Source organism: Ictidomys tridecemlineatus, chromosome 8 (genome assembly GCF_052094955.1).
Source record: "Ictidomys tridecemlineatus isolate mIctTri1 chromosome 8, mIctTri1.hap1, whole genome shotgun sequence".
Lineage (NCBI taxonomy): Eukaryota > Metazoa > Chordata > Mammalia > Rodentia > Sciuridae > Ictidomys > Ictidomys tridecemlineatus.
The window spans coordinates 142,372,386-142,388,272 of NC_135484.1; the positions used below are offsets into that span (position 1 = coordinate 142,372,386).

A 15,887-nucleotide genomic window follows, 5' to 3' on the forward strand; every position below is an offset into this window, starting at 1 on the left:
TGAAATGGAACTACCATTTGACCCAGGTATACCACTCCTTGGTCTATACCCAAATGACTTAAAATCAGCATACAATAGTAACTCAGCCACATCAATGTTTATAGCAACTCGATTCACAATAGCTAAACTGTGGAACCAATCTAGATGCCCTTCAGTAAATGAATGGATAAATAAGTTGTGGTATATATACACAATGGAATATTACTCAGCATTAAAAGAGAATAAAATTATGACATTTACAGGTAAATGGATGAAGCTGGAAACTATCATGCCAAGCATAGTAAGCCAATCCCAACAAACAAAGGCTGAATGTTTTCTCTGATAAGTGGATGGTAGTCCAAAATGGGCAGGAGGCATGGGAAAAAATGGAGGAACTTTGGGCAAAAGGGAGGGTGGGGAGGGGAAGGGGTATGGGGGCAGGAAAGATGGTGGAATGAGATGAACATCTTTATCCTAGATACATGTACGACTGTACATATGGTGTAACGCTACATTGTGTAAAACCAGAGAAATGAAAAATTGTGCTGCAATTGTGTGCAATGAATTAAAATGCATTCTTCTGTCATATATACCTAATTATAATAAATAAATTAATTTTTAAAATAAATTTTTAAAAAATTCAAAAATAACAGTTTAACCGCCCTCAAAAAAGAAAATGATATTTAGCTGGGCATGATGATACCCACCTATAATCCCACCAGCTTGGGAGGCTGGGGTAGGAGGACTGCAAGTTTGAGGCCAGGCTCAGCAATTTAGTAAGGTACTAAGCAACTTAGAGAGACCCTGTATGTCTCAAAGAAATTAAAAGGACTGGGGGTGTGGCCCAGTGGTAAAGTACTCCTGGGTTCAATCCTCCTTACCCCCCCCCAAATTGACACTACGAAACAGATGTCACACATATGTACAGATATGGCTAGATCTCAGTAGTGATATTTTCTGAGAAATGAATTGTTAGGTGATTTTGTCATTGTAACAAAAGTCATAGAATGTACTTACACAAACTAGGTTGGCTATGATGTCACTGGGTGACATACTTTTAAGGTATCCTGCTAATTTAATACAAATCTCTTCAACATCACAACAGAGCTTCTGTGTAAACACAAGCTTATTCTAAAATGTATACATCTAAGGCACAACTCTTAGAACAGATAAAGCAATCTCTCTCGAAAAAGAAAAATAAACGAGAGAAGTCACTCTCAATATTAATTTACTACATAGCTACATTAATCAAGAACTGTGGAATTCACAGAAAGGGCAGAAAGATTATAAATAGAAGACAAAAAGATTCACAAAATATGCCTAAAACTGCTGATTTTTAAGAGACATGTGAGAGTAATTCAATGAAGAAAAAAAAGGCTTTTCATCAAATGTGTTAAAACATTTAGACATTTTGATGGAAAAAATTGACTTCACTCTCACTCTTTATATTTAAAAAAATAACAAAATAGGTTCACTTTTAGGAAAAAAAATTAGGAGAAATCTTCAGAACTTACAGCTAAGAAAAAATTATTGATACCCATATATGTTCCTTAAAGAAGAAATTGATAAATTGGATCAATTTATCAAAAGATAAAATTAAAAGTATTTTCTTTGTGAAATATTCCATTAAGTGGATAAAAAAGCAATCAACAGACTAGGAGAAAATATTCATAAAGTATATATTTAGAAACTACTGATTTTGTGAGAAATAACACATGTCATGGAGAAAAATGGATTCCTGGTTTTCCCAGCAAATGATCACTATGGTTGATTTCAACTTTATTTTATGAAATCAGTCACACACAGGGCTTGATATTTGCAAGTCTGAAAAGGGGGATAAAAATATTTTATTAGAAACCTAGGCAAAGGTATAAGGGGCCTAAGGTATGTGGGCCCTATTAATTGTGGCTAAAGAAGAATATGTTGCCATATTTGAAAGGACTTCTTATACTTTTTAAAAATTTGGCCCTAGAAAGCTTGGTGTATGTCTGTGTAGCCTATGGCATATGCATGTGTGATTAGCATGATTTTAAGCTAGTGAAGATGCACTTGCTAATCAAAACTAACTACAAACTAATAACAATCTGTTTGAAGAGGCTGAATGGAATGAAAGGAGAAATCTTTGGGCTCTAAAGTTCTGCATTGTTTTTCTGCTGAATTGTGTTTTCAACAATTCCTCTTAGATACAGCACAGGAGTCATTGATGTCTTTAGAACGAGCATTATGCCTCCTAAATGCTTACTTCTAACCATATCAGATGGATCTCTGGATCTTTTTTCACTGAAACATCACATTAACAAAACTCCAAATGCTCAGGATCATGATGACATAGTTAGGGTCCACTGATCATTTAACAAGTTACAGCAAATGATCTTAACAAAAAACAGCAATGGTTTCACAGGTAAAGGTGAGTTCAACTTTTTGTCCTCTAGTAACATAAACTTTTCAAAGTCCACATGTCATACGTCAGTGCTACAAAGCATGAAACCCTCGTACACATCAGGCCAGATGTCAAAAGTCAAGGACAGTCTGATTTCTTCTATAATAAGATGTTTATAATTTCAAGGGAGACTGATTTTCTCCTTCCTCCCACCAAGGAATACCACATTTTACTATTTTTACTAAAAATCTTCTTTTTCAAATTTGTTTGTTCATAAAGAATTAAATTATGTGGATCACTCTGGATAAAAACTCTCTCCCTTTTTGACAATTTTTATTTCGATTATTTCCACATTGAAAAAAGTCAATGGCATACTCATATGTTAGCTACTCAGAGAGAACTCTACCGGTCCTATTGTTCAAGAGTGCATAGACAGCCTCATGTTTATAAAGAGTTAAAGAGCCTTGCTATTTATATAAATGCTTCCAGTTTCATTTATTCTCATCCAACTTGTACTGCCATCAATTTGAGAAGCACAGTAATGAATGAAAAGATAAGTCACCTCATGTGGATTTGCAGGAAGCACCTATAATAAAAATAAGTCAGAGGCTACATGCAATGGCACATGCCTGTAATCCCAGTGGCTCGGGAAGCTGAGGTAGGAGGATCGTGAGTTCAAAGCCAGTCTCAGCCACTTAGCAAGACCCTGTCTCAAAATAAAAAATAAAAAGCACTGGGATTGTAGCTGGCTGGTTAAGTGCATCTGGGTTTTTCAAAAAAAATACAGCAGTTGTAAAGCCAAATAAGATGGACTTTGTCATTGTTATGTCTTAAGAGCAAATTCTCAACAGTCACCGTATTTGGTATGTAAGCAAGAACAGACTGGAAGTACAGTTTATCCCTGTATTACTTATCTCTAACTTATCCAGACTGAATTTGTTTATGCATACTACTTCTGGGAAGGTCCACTGAAGAGTAGGTCTAAAGAGGAGTATGTCTTATCATAGCTCAACAGTTACTCTTCCCACCCCAACCACTGCTCTCACAGCTACTTAGAAGTGCTCTAAGTGGTAGCCTATTAGGTCAATTGCAGCAGTCCGTATTCATTTAAGAACTACAATAAAACTTGTGTCATCAAAATCCACTTTTGTGCTATCATTTTGGAAGTACTTTGATCTAATTCTGAGGCACAGAGTATATGCAGACCCTCTAAGTGAACCAGCCACAAATAGGATTATTTTCATGGATAGTATATTTCTGTGAGTAAATGCTGAGAATACACATCATGCTTGCATATCACCACAATAGATCAAGGAACACACATGCATCCATGAAATAAATGGAGGTGAGGCAGTGGGGTGGGAAAAATGTAAATCTTTATAGTCCCATTTTTAAAGAGTAGAGTCAGAAAAAAATGGATATCCTGATAAAGGTTTCCAAAAATTTCAAAAGGAAAAGGAGAAGACTCACAAGCTACATAATAAGCCTTTGGCTAATGACAAACTGCACAGACAAAGCCACCCCATCCAGTTTTATGTAGGGACACCCACTCTACATTTGCACAGTGACAGAATTGCCTAGCCATGCATTTCCCAAAATACATCCCTGCCGTCAGAGGGTGTGTGAATGTACTTCATTAGTTATTACTAATTACTAATGACTTTATTAGTTGTTCCTGAGATACTGACCATTGGAGGAGTTTTGAAATGATGAGGTGGATTCCCTAAAAGGAATGGCAAGTCAGTGTGAATAATACAATCCATCACTCCTCATGTGTCCTTACGGTACTGTTTGTAGCACACGTAACAGAAAAATTTACTGTGATGAATATATGAGACCAAATAAAATATCGAGGGTATAAAACGTCTTGGAAACACACAAGCTGTAAGCTGATGGTGTTGATCTAATCCACACACGCTCTGTAATTAGAAACACACCTCACACACCAACATGTTGGAATAGGGCAGTGAACATATTTGTGCCTTTTCCTCCAACATTTATTTTGATCATTGACATGTGACACGTTCATTTTTATTGCCACTTCCACTTAAAAAAAAAAAAGAAAGAAATTTTAAAAGGTTACCTCAAAAGGCCCATAACATTTTGAACCCCGCAAGTAAACAGATTTGTGATAGTCACTCAAGAGAGGAGACAGCACCACAAAGATTCGAACCTGCTGGAAGCATTTTAAATCCATTTCGTCTCTCTGTCCCCAGATCTTTCTGACACGCCCTCCTCCCTCCTTTCTTAGTGTTAAACTGCTTCTCCACTTCCTGTACATCAGTGGGAACACTTCCCTTATGGGTGTCAGGATCTCTCGGAGGGGTCAGGGGCTGCCCTGCAGAGGAAATGACAGGCTGTGAAATGGAAAAGAACAATTCCTTCCACATGTTCCCTTGCTCCTGAAGCAGCGAGGGGCTGTCAGCTAGCATCACTTTGGAACCAGGCAGGACTCTGCATCAGGGTCCTGTCAAAACTAATTTACAATTAAAGACCTGCGCGACTGTTTAAGGATTTTTTTCAATTCCAGCAGTTTTCAGAAATGACTTTGAGATGGAAGTGGATCAAACAAACGACCACCACCACCACCACCACCACCAACAACAACAACAACAACAACAACAAAAAACACTTCTCATGAACCCTGGTGGATGGTGACGAACCACACAAAATAAACCAAAGATGTGAACAAATTGCAATCATTTTTTAAAAAAAAGCATTTACTCTGTGAATGACACTGTTAGGGAAATAAAAAGGCCAGCTACAGATGGGGAGGCAATGCTTGTGCATCACATATTCAAGAGAAGTGTGTATCTAGAAGGTATATGGACGCGCACATCTCAACAGTTAAGAAAACAAGAACCCAGTTAACAAATGGGCAGACACTTTAGCAAAGAGGATAGATGGGTGACAAGAACATAGGAGGTTGTGCAATGACATCAGCCACCAAGGAAATACAATTAGATACCAGGAGAGGCTCCTACATGCAAATTAGAAAGATATTGTAAAAACTGCTGGCACTCGGTGCTGATGAGGATACAGAGCAACTGAAACTTTCACAAGGAGCAGGCAGAAGTGCAAGGTGGTAAAACCACTCTACAAAGTTATCTGGGTAATTTCTTATATACATACTATATAACTCAGCAATCACACTCTTTGAAATGTAGTCCAGAGAAAACAAACTTACAAAAAGCAAACAAGTTATAAAAAAAAAAAGTTTATGACTATTAACAGAAACTTTGCGATCAAAATGAAGACAATCCAAATATCCTTTAATAAGGGAACAGATTAAACAACTGTGGAACATCCATACAATGGAATCCTGCTCCATGATGAATGGGTAAGAACTATGAACACACACCTCTCAGAGGAACTCAAAGGCATTAGGTTGGTTCAAAGAGACCCCTCAACAAAAGGTTGCAAAATGTACGACAATTCTGGAAAGGCATAATTTTAGAGATGATGAACACATCGGTGTGACCCACAGCTTAGGATGGGGTGTGGGAGGGAAGGAGAGATGTACCTGTAAAAGATGGCACAAAGGAATCTGGGGTCGATGAGATGGTTCTCTATTTTGATTATCACCAACCCTTACATTTGATCATTTTCATTGAAATGTACATGCTAAAAAAGGCAATATTACTATATGTAACATTAAAAATGAAATAAATTTTCTGCTTGATTGTTTTCCACAAAAAGGAGCCTACTGAGCATCTAAGATGTGCTAAATATTGTGGTAGGCCCTGGGATACATCAGTAAGCAAAATAAATACCCCTCTCTCTGGGTAATTTTCCAAGTCCTGGACAAATAGATGGAGGTATGGAAGTGGAACTAGATAGAGCTGATGCCTTCAGAAGTAATTCTGGGTTTTGCAGGAGAACAGATTTCCATGAGTTCTGCTTTTTAACAGAGAAGAATTTCAGGTGATGCAATATCATCAAACCATATCCTACAGATGAATGAGTCATTTTAACACTGATTATCTTATTTGATTCTCTCAGTATGCATGGAAGTAAAAATTCAGCCGTTACTGTACTCATTTTAATCCATGGCAAAGCTATCTCATAGAGGTTACACAATATTCAATAGCAAATTTTGTTCATAACAGTTTTCTGACTCAGTCTACCTTGCCTTCCCCTCTCCTATAGTACAATTGCCAACTGAAAATAATTGTTACATGCTTCTTGGCTTTGTAAGTCCACAGTTGCCTAAATAGTATACTAATCTACTCATTTGTCCAACAAATCCTTATCAAGCTATTGCTCCATGCCAGGCACAGGGGAGTTCCATGTAGGGATGGCCATGAATCCTCAGGAGGCTTGTCATCTAGATAGGAAGATATGCAAATGGGTGCACAATCACCGTAAAGTGTCAGAACCCTGGGGTAAGTCCGTGGATACATTCCCCTTTAAGAAAGACATTTTAATCCAGTGGCAGATAAGGATTTTTTCCAGATGGAATAGCATGAGAAAAGACCTTAAGGTAGAAATCTGTTTCAAGAAAATGAGGGAAAGCCAGCATAATCAATTGCTACACATCACTGTCTCTCAACTGGGAAGGAGATTTCTAAGATCACTGATATGTCCAGGCCCTGACCCCAAAGAATTTGATCCAGTCAGTCTGGGGCAGAGTCCAGGCATCAATATTTGGGAGAACATCCCCAGAAAAACTAATGTGTGGTTAAGTTTAAGAAGTGTTGTCATATTAAGTCTGTGGAAGTACAGATAGGAGCAGATGCTCTAAGTATCAATAGACTTTTTTCATACTTTACTAGCATTCTGGTTGGTTTTCACTGGAACACTCTTTCTATTGCTGGTTGGGTGTTCTGTTTTAGTACTGGAAAGTCCACACCATATCAATGATTTCCATATACAGTGCATGGGACATATTGCAGTGCAGGTGGACTTAGGATGGAGTTACAACCTGATAAACCCATCTCCCATTTAAAATATCCCAAGTTGGATGTATTCAGCACACCTCGCACACGAGCTTAGCCATACAGCACACTGTGGAACATCAGCCAAGGGAGTCATGTGGTTCCCCACATCTTGAGAAAAGATGAGACCCGCTAGCCTGGAAAAAGACCCAAGTTTCAATATTTGAAGGATGATTTCTACTGAATGGGTATTACTTTCATGCCATCGCAAAGTCAAAAATCATAGTTACATCAGGGATTATCTGTCATCCAAAGCTGCTCTTTGTTTCTTCTTTTAGCTGATGGTATTTATATGATAAGCATCGATAAGGAAGATTTAGTCAAAAGGACACCTTTGCCTTATCCGATATCAACACCCTTAAGAATGTGTTCTTCTGAAGTATGTACCATGAGTTTTGTGATGCCCCACCTCCTACTCCCACTGATTTCCAGACTGTTCTACACAATTTCCTTTATCCATCTCTTTTATCTGTTCCTTAAATTTTTTTCCTATAATTTGGTTCACTCCTTTCTTCTTCATAACCTCGTTCATCACTGTGCCTTTAGCCCCAACCCTTGTCAAGATGGCACCAACGTGTCTATCCCAAGATTTAAATCAGTTTTTTCCAACTTCAAGCCAACCATTGTCCTCTTAATTTCCCCAATCAACTGTTTAACTTTTATCTGAAACCTGCTCTTTTGGGTTCTTTTATCTCTGATAAGGGCAACACTATTTTCTGAGCTAGAAATGCCCTTGCTTATGACCTTCGTGTCTTTTGTTATGCTACAACTATTCATTTTCCAGATCTCACCAATTCAACTTCAGGATACCTCTTGAACACATCCTCTAGCCCTGTTCTACCTCAGGCCTTTACCATCTCTTCTTGGGGATAATGCAATGACCTCCTTATTGAATTTCTTGTCTTAAAATGCTCCTTGCCCAAATCAATCCCAATAGGTATACTGGAGACCAGTGTCCTTTACAGTTGCTCAAATATACCCTGTGCCTTTCCATGTTCTTAGATCATAGCTTTCCTTTAATCCTAAAGAGTTTCTATCTACACTTAACCTTTCGAACTTCAAGATTTTCTTGTAACTGTATGACAAGCTTGTGAAATTAACACATATTTTTCCAGATCACATCAATATAGGATTCTAAATGGTGTGAAATTATTAAAGAAAATCTAACGAATTTCCCAAAGTCCTCCCAAAGCCCACCCATTTGTTTATGGGAGCCCACCCACATGTCTCTAATGAACCTATAAACTTTTATTTATATTCATTTATACTGATCCAATGTGGCCTCTATACCACCTTAGATTAAGGAACTGTATACACACACACACACACACACACACACACACACATGCATCTATCTATCTATCTATATATCTGTGTATATAGATAGATAGATAGATGCATATGTGTATAAAATGTGTGTGTATAGACAAAGCAGAATGTCTCACAGGATAGTATATGCTAGCTACACAATATAATTCCATGTCATACAGAATTTCAGTGAAATGACTCTCTTTTAGCAGGTTGGAGAATGTCACCACACAGTTGACCCTTCTGGGAATCCCACCATGAGATGACTGGGTTAGAGGACAAATCTGAATCACCAATACATACATTTCTCACAACTGCTTCTCTCACTTGTCACCTAAAATTTTGACACTTAGCCAGATGCATCTGCTTCACTTTTCCCAGAAGGCTTACTTATCTCTCATGAAAATTCAGTGCCGGGAGCTCAGTCCATCACCTACTGAACCTGTGGACTTACGTGTATCTCCTAGTAGAGCAGGGTGGGGCTCGGATAAGACCCTAGGGGTCAGGGACTGGATATTGTTTGGATTTATAATCCCAAAGCATTAAGCAGCATGACTTGTTCATTGGTTGCACAATGAAATCATCTTGAATTGAATTCAGCATCACAACCTACACATAGACCTTGCTGGAGACTCTTGTCCTTTCAACTTGGCATATGTAAAACACAATTATCAAGTATAACAAATATTTCCCTGGCATGTCTCCTAAAAAGTAAAACAAGCTAAAAGATGGTAATAACCCAAAAGTTATATCCTAGGTCTTTTCTTCTGGCCTTTTATAAATTCTTTCTGGCCTTAGGCATCCACCTAATTTCAAAACTGATCACCCTTTAGATGATCGACCATGGGATTAAACTCAGAAACCTCCTGGGAGTGCGAGGGGGTGTAGGACGGCATGTGCTCGCACACCAAGGGCTCCAAAGTGAACATTAAAGTCACTTTTGCATGATTTGAGGATGGCAGTAGATTCAACAGATTACATGCAGAGCCTATCAACGTAGGACAGCTTGCGGAAGATCATAAACACATTTTTCAGATAAAAACATTGCAGCCATGAACACACCACGTGGTCACCCCTTCCCTAAGGTTTGCTTCTTTAATTGTAAATAGCCAGAAAGCCATCAAGCCAGAGTTTAATAAACTTTTAATTTGAAATGAATTACCACATGTTGTGTTTGTTTACCCATTATTAAATCTCTTAGCAACATATCAGTGGAAGAAACAGCATACTGTATCACAGCCCTGATATATTAGAAAACAAACCCACGGGGGATATTAACTGCTAATAATATGCTTAGGAGCTTCCAAGAAAAATAAATAAATACAAGCAATAGTGAAGACATGTATTCAAAGAGATTTTCATGTTCTGTTTTTTGTATAAATCTGTTCGGAGCAGGAACAGAAGGTCCCTCTGCAGTCTCTGAGTGTGAGGCTTACATCAGTCTCCAAGCTCAGAGCTGAGCAAAAGAATAAGCAGTTTTTTTCTTAAGCATTTTTCGAATGCATCGAAGATGCTCCCTCTCATGGTATACCGCATTCTCACACTGAACAAGTCAATCTCTGAGTTTTATGAAGTGCCACCTGTCCTCCTCCTTGTAGAATGGGGCAGCATTCTGAAAGCCTAGTTCATGGCACAGTGCAGTAGGCTTGGGAAATAGAACCACATTGGCCTGGAGAAAACTAGAAAGAAAAATGATCTGGTGGAAGATGCTCTAAGAGCAATTGTTTCTAATCATCTACTTAGTACCCTAAAATTAGGTTAAAATGTCAGTAGCACTGAAATATTATTAATTAACTCAGAACTCACCTTCTGCAAAATTCAAATTCTAAAATAAATTTTTGAGCTCCATACGGAGCCCCCAAACATTGAAAAAAAAACATATTTATTTTGCAAATGCATGCATTTTACTGTGTCTCATGCATCAGCTTTACGGTTGGCTTTTGAACTTGATATTTAAGTAAAAATCAATGGCATGCTTTCTATCCACTGTATCTAATAAAATCCTAATCAGGATTTTTTTCCTATCATTTTCCTATCTTAGGAAAATGATCTTCAGCCATCCAAAAAGACTACATCTTCTTGTTCTAAATCTCCAGATGGCCAAGAGTCTTCCTCCATTTTCTGTTGTCATAGCAGAATTCCTGAGTCAGCTTTTGTGTCATTGTGACCAAAATAACCAACAAGAACAACTTAGAGGAGGAAAAGTTTATTTGGGGCTCAGAGTTTTGAGGACTCAGTCCATAGATGGCCAACTCCGTCGCTCTGGGCCCCAGAAGGTGGAGAATATCCTGGAAGAAGGGGGATGGAGTGGGTAGGGGGGCTGCTCAACTCTTGGCAACAAGGAAGCACAGATAGGAAGAGGCTGCGGGGAAGATGCACTCTTCCAGGGCCAGGGCATGCCCCCTACTGCCTCACCTCCTCCAGCCATGCCCACCTGTACAGGTACCCCTCAGTCCATTCAATCTATGGACTGATGAGGTTACAGATCTCCTAGTCTGTTCATTTCACCTTCAAACATTCTTGCCTTGAAGTCCCCACCTCCCAATAGTGCTGCACTGGATACAAAGTTTTCAACATCTGAGTTCATTGGGACATACCCAAACCACAGTACCCGGGTCATGCAGAAGATATGCTCATGGTTATTAACATTTTTCACAGAATGAGTGTATCCCAGATCCTCACTCGGGAAAGCCTGACCAATGAGAGTCAACAGAGATCTTGTGTAAAATCAGTCTGCTTCAGAGCCAATTCAATGAGACTGAACTACCATGCCCATGAGGTTCTCAACAGAACTTCCCTACTAGGAAATTTAGAATGAGGCCAAGGCAGGAAGATCGCAAGTTCAAGGCCAGCCTCAGCAACTTGAAGCAACTTAGCAAGACCTGTCTCAAAATAAAAAATAAAAAGGGCTGGGAGGTGGCTCAGTGGTAAAGTACACCTGGGTTCAATCCCAAGTAACAAAAAAATTAGAGCTTTACACATAATATGTAATTTTTTAAAAGAAAACATATAAAGCATATATGGCCAAACAGTAAGAAATGGCAAATCAGAGGAATAAGTACTATTGTATGTTGTGTTATTTTTCATACAGTATAATTAAAATATTTGATAATTTCTAAGGTAAATCAATGAAAGTGCTACTACAGGGCTTGTCCAGTGTTACCATAGTGCTCCTAATGAACACTATCACTGCTTGTGTGGGTCACCAGTCCCCCACTATTCAAACTATTACTTACTGATAGAGTATCCATCCTGTTAAGGAAACTTGGAATCTTTCGGTAAAACAAATAATTCTTTAGTACAAAAGATAACAGTCTTTAATATATCTTTTCTATAAATGGAACTTTTGAAAATTAGAATATTTTTTAAAACTTTATTTGCTTACTTTAGTACTTGATAAAATCATTCTTTAAAAACAAAGTGTTATCAACTATATTACCTGAGAACTTTTTCCTGAGAATATTTGATCTTTCATATTTACTTTTTGGTTAATACTTTCAAGAGCACACACACACAAAGACTAAAATTTAGAAATGAGATCCAAAAGAAGTTCAGTTACCTCCCCCACCCCTGATAAAAACCTTCAGAAATATTCTAAGAGCAATAAATCCATGGAGAAAAACTTCTGTTTCAATGAAGCAATTTTATGTTTCCTTGTGCAATAGATAATGCAATAGGAAAGCTAATATTCTTGTCAACAGTTACATTCTTTTTAAATGGCTTGGTATAGAAAATAAGATCTTAATAAAGAATATGCACTTCTTACTAAATTCTATTTAATATAACACCACTTGAAATATTAGTAATAGATTACTAAAAAGTCAAATCAACCTACCCTGAGAAGAGTGTAAGGTGGATTGAGTTCCATTATCCATCGATGCACATATATCTTTCTCAGATTTTTTCTCCCAGGGGCCAGATGTATCATGTACACCTAATTTTCCTTTATCTCCTTTAACCAATAAATGCATTGGAAATTCAGTGCCAAGCTGAGTATTGCTTTCATGATTTTTTTCATCATCCAAAAGCAAAGGAAGTTTAATGACCTTTTAAGAGATAAAAACTATTATCAAAACCATTAAAACTAATATAAACGTGGTATTTTCTTCTCTACAACAATGAGACAATCTGATAAATCAGAAAAGTCAATAATGAATTCAGTTCTCCAGAACTTATAAGCTCTCATTTGTTTACATTACGAAGAGTGAATTTTGTATTAACCAATTTACATAATTGCTACAGATATTGCCATGCCCTGTATATCTTTATTAGGATTGTTTCTTTTAATTTATAATTTTTAAATTTCCTTCTTAACAACACTGTTTGCCTATCATTTATACTGGGAGGAAATTAGCAAATGTTCATTCAGTATGTACTGTCTCCAAGAATAATGTTCTAAGTTGAAGAGGAAATGACAAGATTGCAGAATCTAATAGTGAATAAATGGGTGCTGCATATGCAATATTTGTAACTTTTATGTATGTTTAAAATTTTAATGATAATAAGTGTTTGGGGAAAGCCATCCCTGACATAAAAAATGAAACTCAAAAATAAGCAACCGCAGAAAAAGTTTCCTGAGAAAGAGTTATAGGTTATCTCACCTGCAGAATTTTCTCTCTTGGGTCCTTACACACATTCTGCGAGGGCTAACCTAGAGTCAGCCCATTATGGCCAGCCGTCTTCATAATGCCGAGGGTTAGTAGCCTGGGTGCTGTCCCTAATGACACTCAGGTCAACTTGAGAACGTGACACCCAAGGCTAAACCACACACCCTGGCTCCATGTGCACCTCTTGGACGGGGATGATTTCCTCCCACTAACTGACCCAGGAGGAAAAGTCAGGAAAGTGACCAGAATTTCAGTGGATTTCCTTGTTTCCTTCATATTCTCTTCCAAACCCGAATTACAAAAACCAATTCCCTGTTCCATCATCTGCTTTATCCTATTCTTCTCCTTCTAAGTTTAAACTATTCACTTTTGAATAACTCTATCATTTACTTGATCAGAAATTTTTTGCATTTGAGAAAATGGACACTGAGAAAAATCCACATATATTAGAATTTCACATGAAAGAAAAACGGAGCTTTCAGATAAGAACTTCTCTTTCTTTCTCACGGAAAAGAAGTACCTAAATTTCCACTTACTCTGCCCTTCTTATCAGAAAATCAAATACCTTTCATAAGGCACTCTGCCCTTATTAAAGACTCACTCACTCCCCCATGAAATATACAGAGAGAGAATCTTACCATTGTCTATTAAAGTTAGAAAGTTAGTAGACAAGTACATCTATCTGTAACAACAAACAGCCAACTAAGCTCTACAGATCAATCATAATATCACTTTTTCTTCCATAAATTTTTTTTTAAAAAATAACATGTCAGAGGAGGGGAAAAAGAATTATCTTCAAATGCAAGTAGATTTCATTGATTTAAACTATTTTAATGCTAACAAATAATGACCTTTTTATTTTGAAATTCCAAGCCTCGTTTCTTGATTTAATCTCAAATATAAATTCTCTTTATAATTAACACAACTACTGCTACTACTACTACTACTACTACTACTGATTTCCATACCTTATATAGACATGTGTCTGTCTCATCCGATAGATGGCAGACATTCAGAAAGCAAAGATGACATCTTATCTCTTTTGTATCCTGGAACTGGCAGTGTCCAACACATAACAGAAGCATGGTTAAGTACTTTTGGTCAGGAAACACCAATAATTCTGAGATGAAGTAGTAGTTAAAGATTGTGAGCTGAGAATCAGGGGGCTCTGATACTGGTTCTGGTCCATTCACAACATAGAAGATTGTATTAAATTATCTTTAACTTTTTCATTAACTTGTGAATTTTAGTTCTTATTTCTACATATTAATTTAATTCATGTTATCAGAAATCAGCATTAAGAGATAATTACTTTTGCCATGTGATGAAACTTATTAAAATGTTCAATGGCATGAAAGCAAGATAAAGGCTAGAAAGAAGCAACTTTGGAAAATTTTTAAAAAAAAATGTTTCCACTTACACAATCATATCACAAACCTGAAAATAGAGATTGCACAGCCAGTGGTCCAAGTCCAGGCAAATCAAATCTTCAATTTTCCTAAAACTTCTGGATTTCCGGTCATAATGTCCTCGGAGAAGGGGACACTTGAATTTTCCTTCCACTACATCCAAGTTGTTATCACACAGGGGAAAGATTGCCCAGCCCACAGCCTGGCCAAGGCAGGCATGTTTCCCACGAAGGAGAAAGAGTTCAAATAAGAAAGCTATGCCAGGTTTCACATCTTTCCTTTGGGGTAGTACCTAGGAGAGACATTAAGACAAGAGAAGATTGGGATGCTTATATGTTTAGAAACACTCTACATTCAGTAAGGCCTACAGACAATTTAGAATTCAGTAAAAAGTCAGTCTGCACTCCTGTTTTTGACCCTTAAAAATTCACCCACTGGATACAGTTACATAAATAACCCTTCCAGCCACAGGTAATTTGCAATCATGAAAGTGTGGCCTGCCTACCAGAAGACTTTATATTTTATGAGCTTTAGAAATAAACTTTGTGATATTAAGTAAACATGGTATTTGCCTGAGCTGGTCCCTCTATTATTGTATGGTTTGAATGTGTTCCCTAAAAAGTTCATGTGTTAGACACTTAATGGCCTAATTCATATGGTATTTGGATGTGGTACTTTTGGGAGATAACGAGGATTAGATGAGGTCATTAGGATGGCATTAGTGGTTTTCCAGGAACAGAGAACGGAGCTGGCATGCTGGCTCTGTCAGTACATGATGCCCTCCGCGATGTTATCATGCCATCAGGAAGACCTTTACCAGAAACCAGCGCTATCTTCTTAGTGCCTCCAGAATTGTGAGCCTAATAAAATTCTATTCTTTTCCAATTACCATGTCTCAAGTAGTGTGTTATACCACAGAAAACAGACTAAGACAATTATGTTACTACTTCTATCTTCCATCATAATCATTTATTTTGCATGACTGTCATTTATCTTTGTATCATTCAGGTACACAGTTCACGTGCTTTGCAGGGAATAAATGCTTTCTTAAAAGTGGTTGAACAAACTCTTACACTCCAGAAAAACAAATCCTACTCATCATGACAATGCAACTTATTATTACAAGTTCCATCTCTTGAAATCGAAAAAAAAAAATGGAGTCTCATTTAATTTTGTGACTAGTCTGGTTATTTTAGTTGACACTGTAATACATATCATTGTAAGAGCAATTTGTCAGTGCTTCGTAAATAACACCAGATATAAAGAC

General features: G+C 37.4%; 1 protein-coding gene across 1 annotated transcript in view; it reads right to left on the reverse strand.

Moving 5' to 3' along the window:
• The window catches only part of LOC101968337 (uncharacterized), a 312,858-nt gene that overhangs the window by 183,746 nt on the left and 113,225 nt on the right, over positions 1-15,887 (reverse strand). The window contains exons 10-11 of the mRNA XM_005327522.2: positions 14,649-14,912; positions 12,440-12,650 (exon numbers count right to left, since the gene is read on the reverse strand). Coding sequence (XP_005327579.2) covers positions 12,440-12,650; positions 14,649-14,912 — 475 coding nt within the window. The remainder of the gene's footprint in view (positions 1-12,439; positions 12,651-14,648; positions 14,913-15,887) is intronic.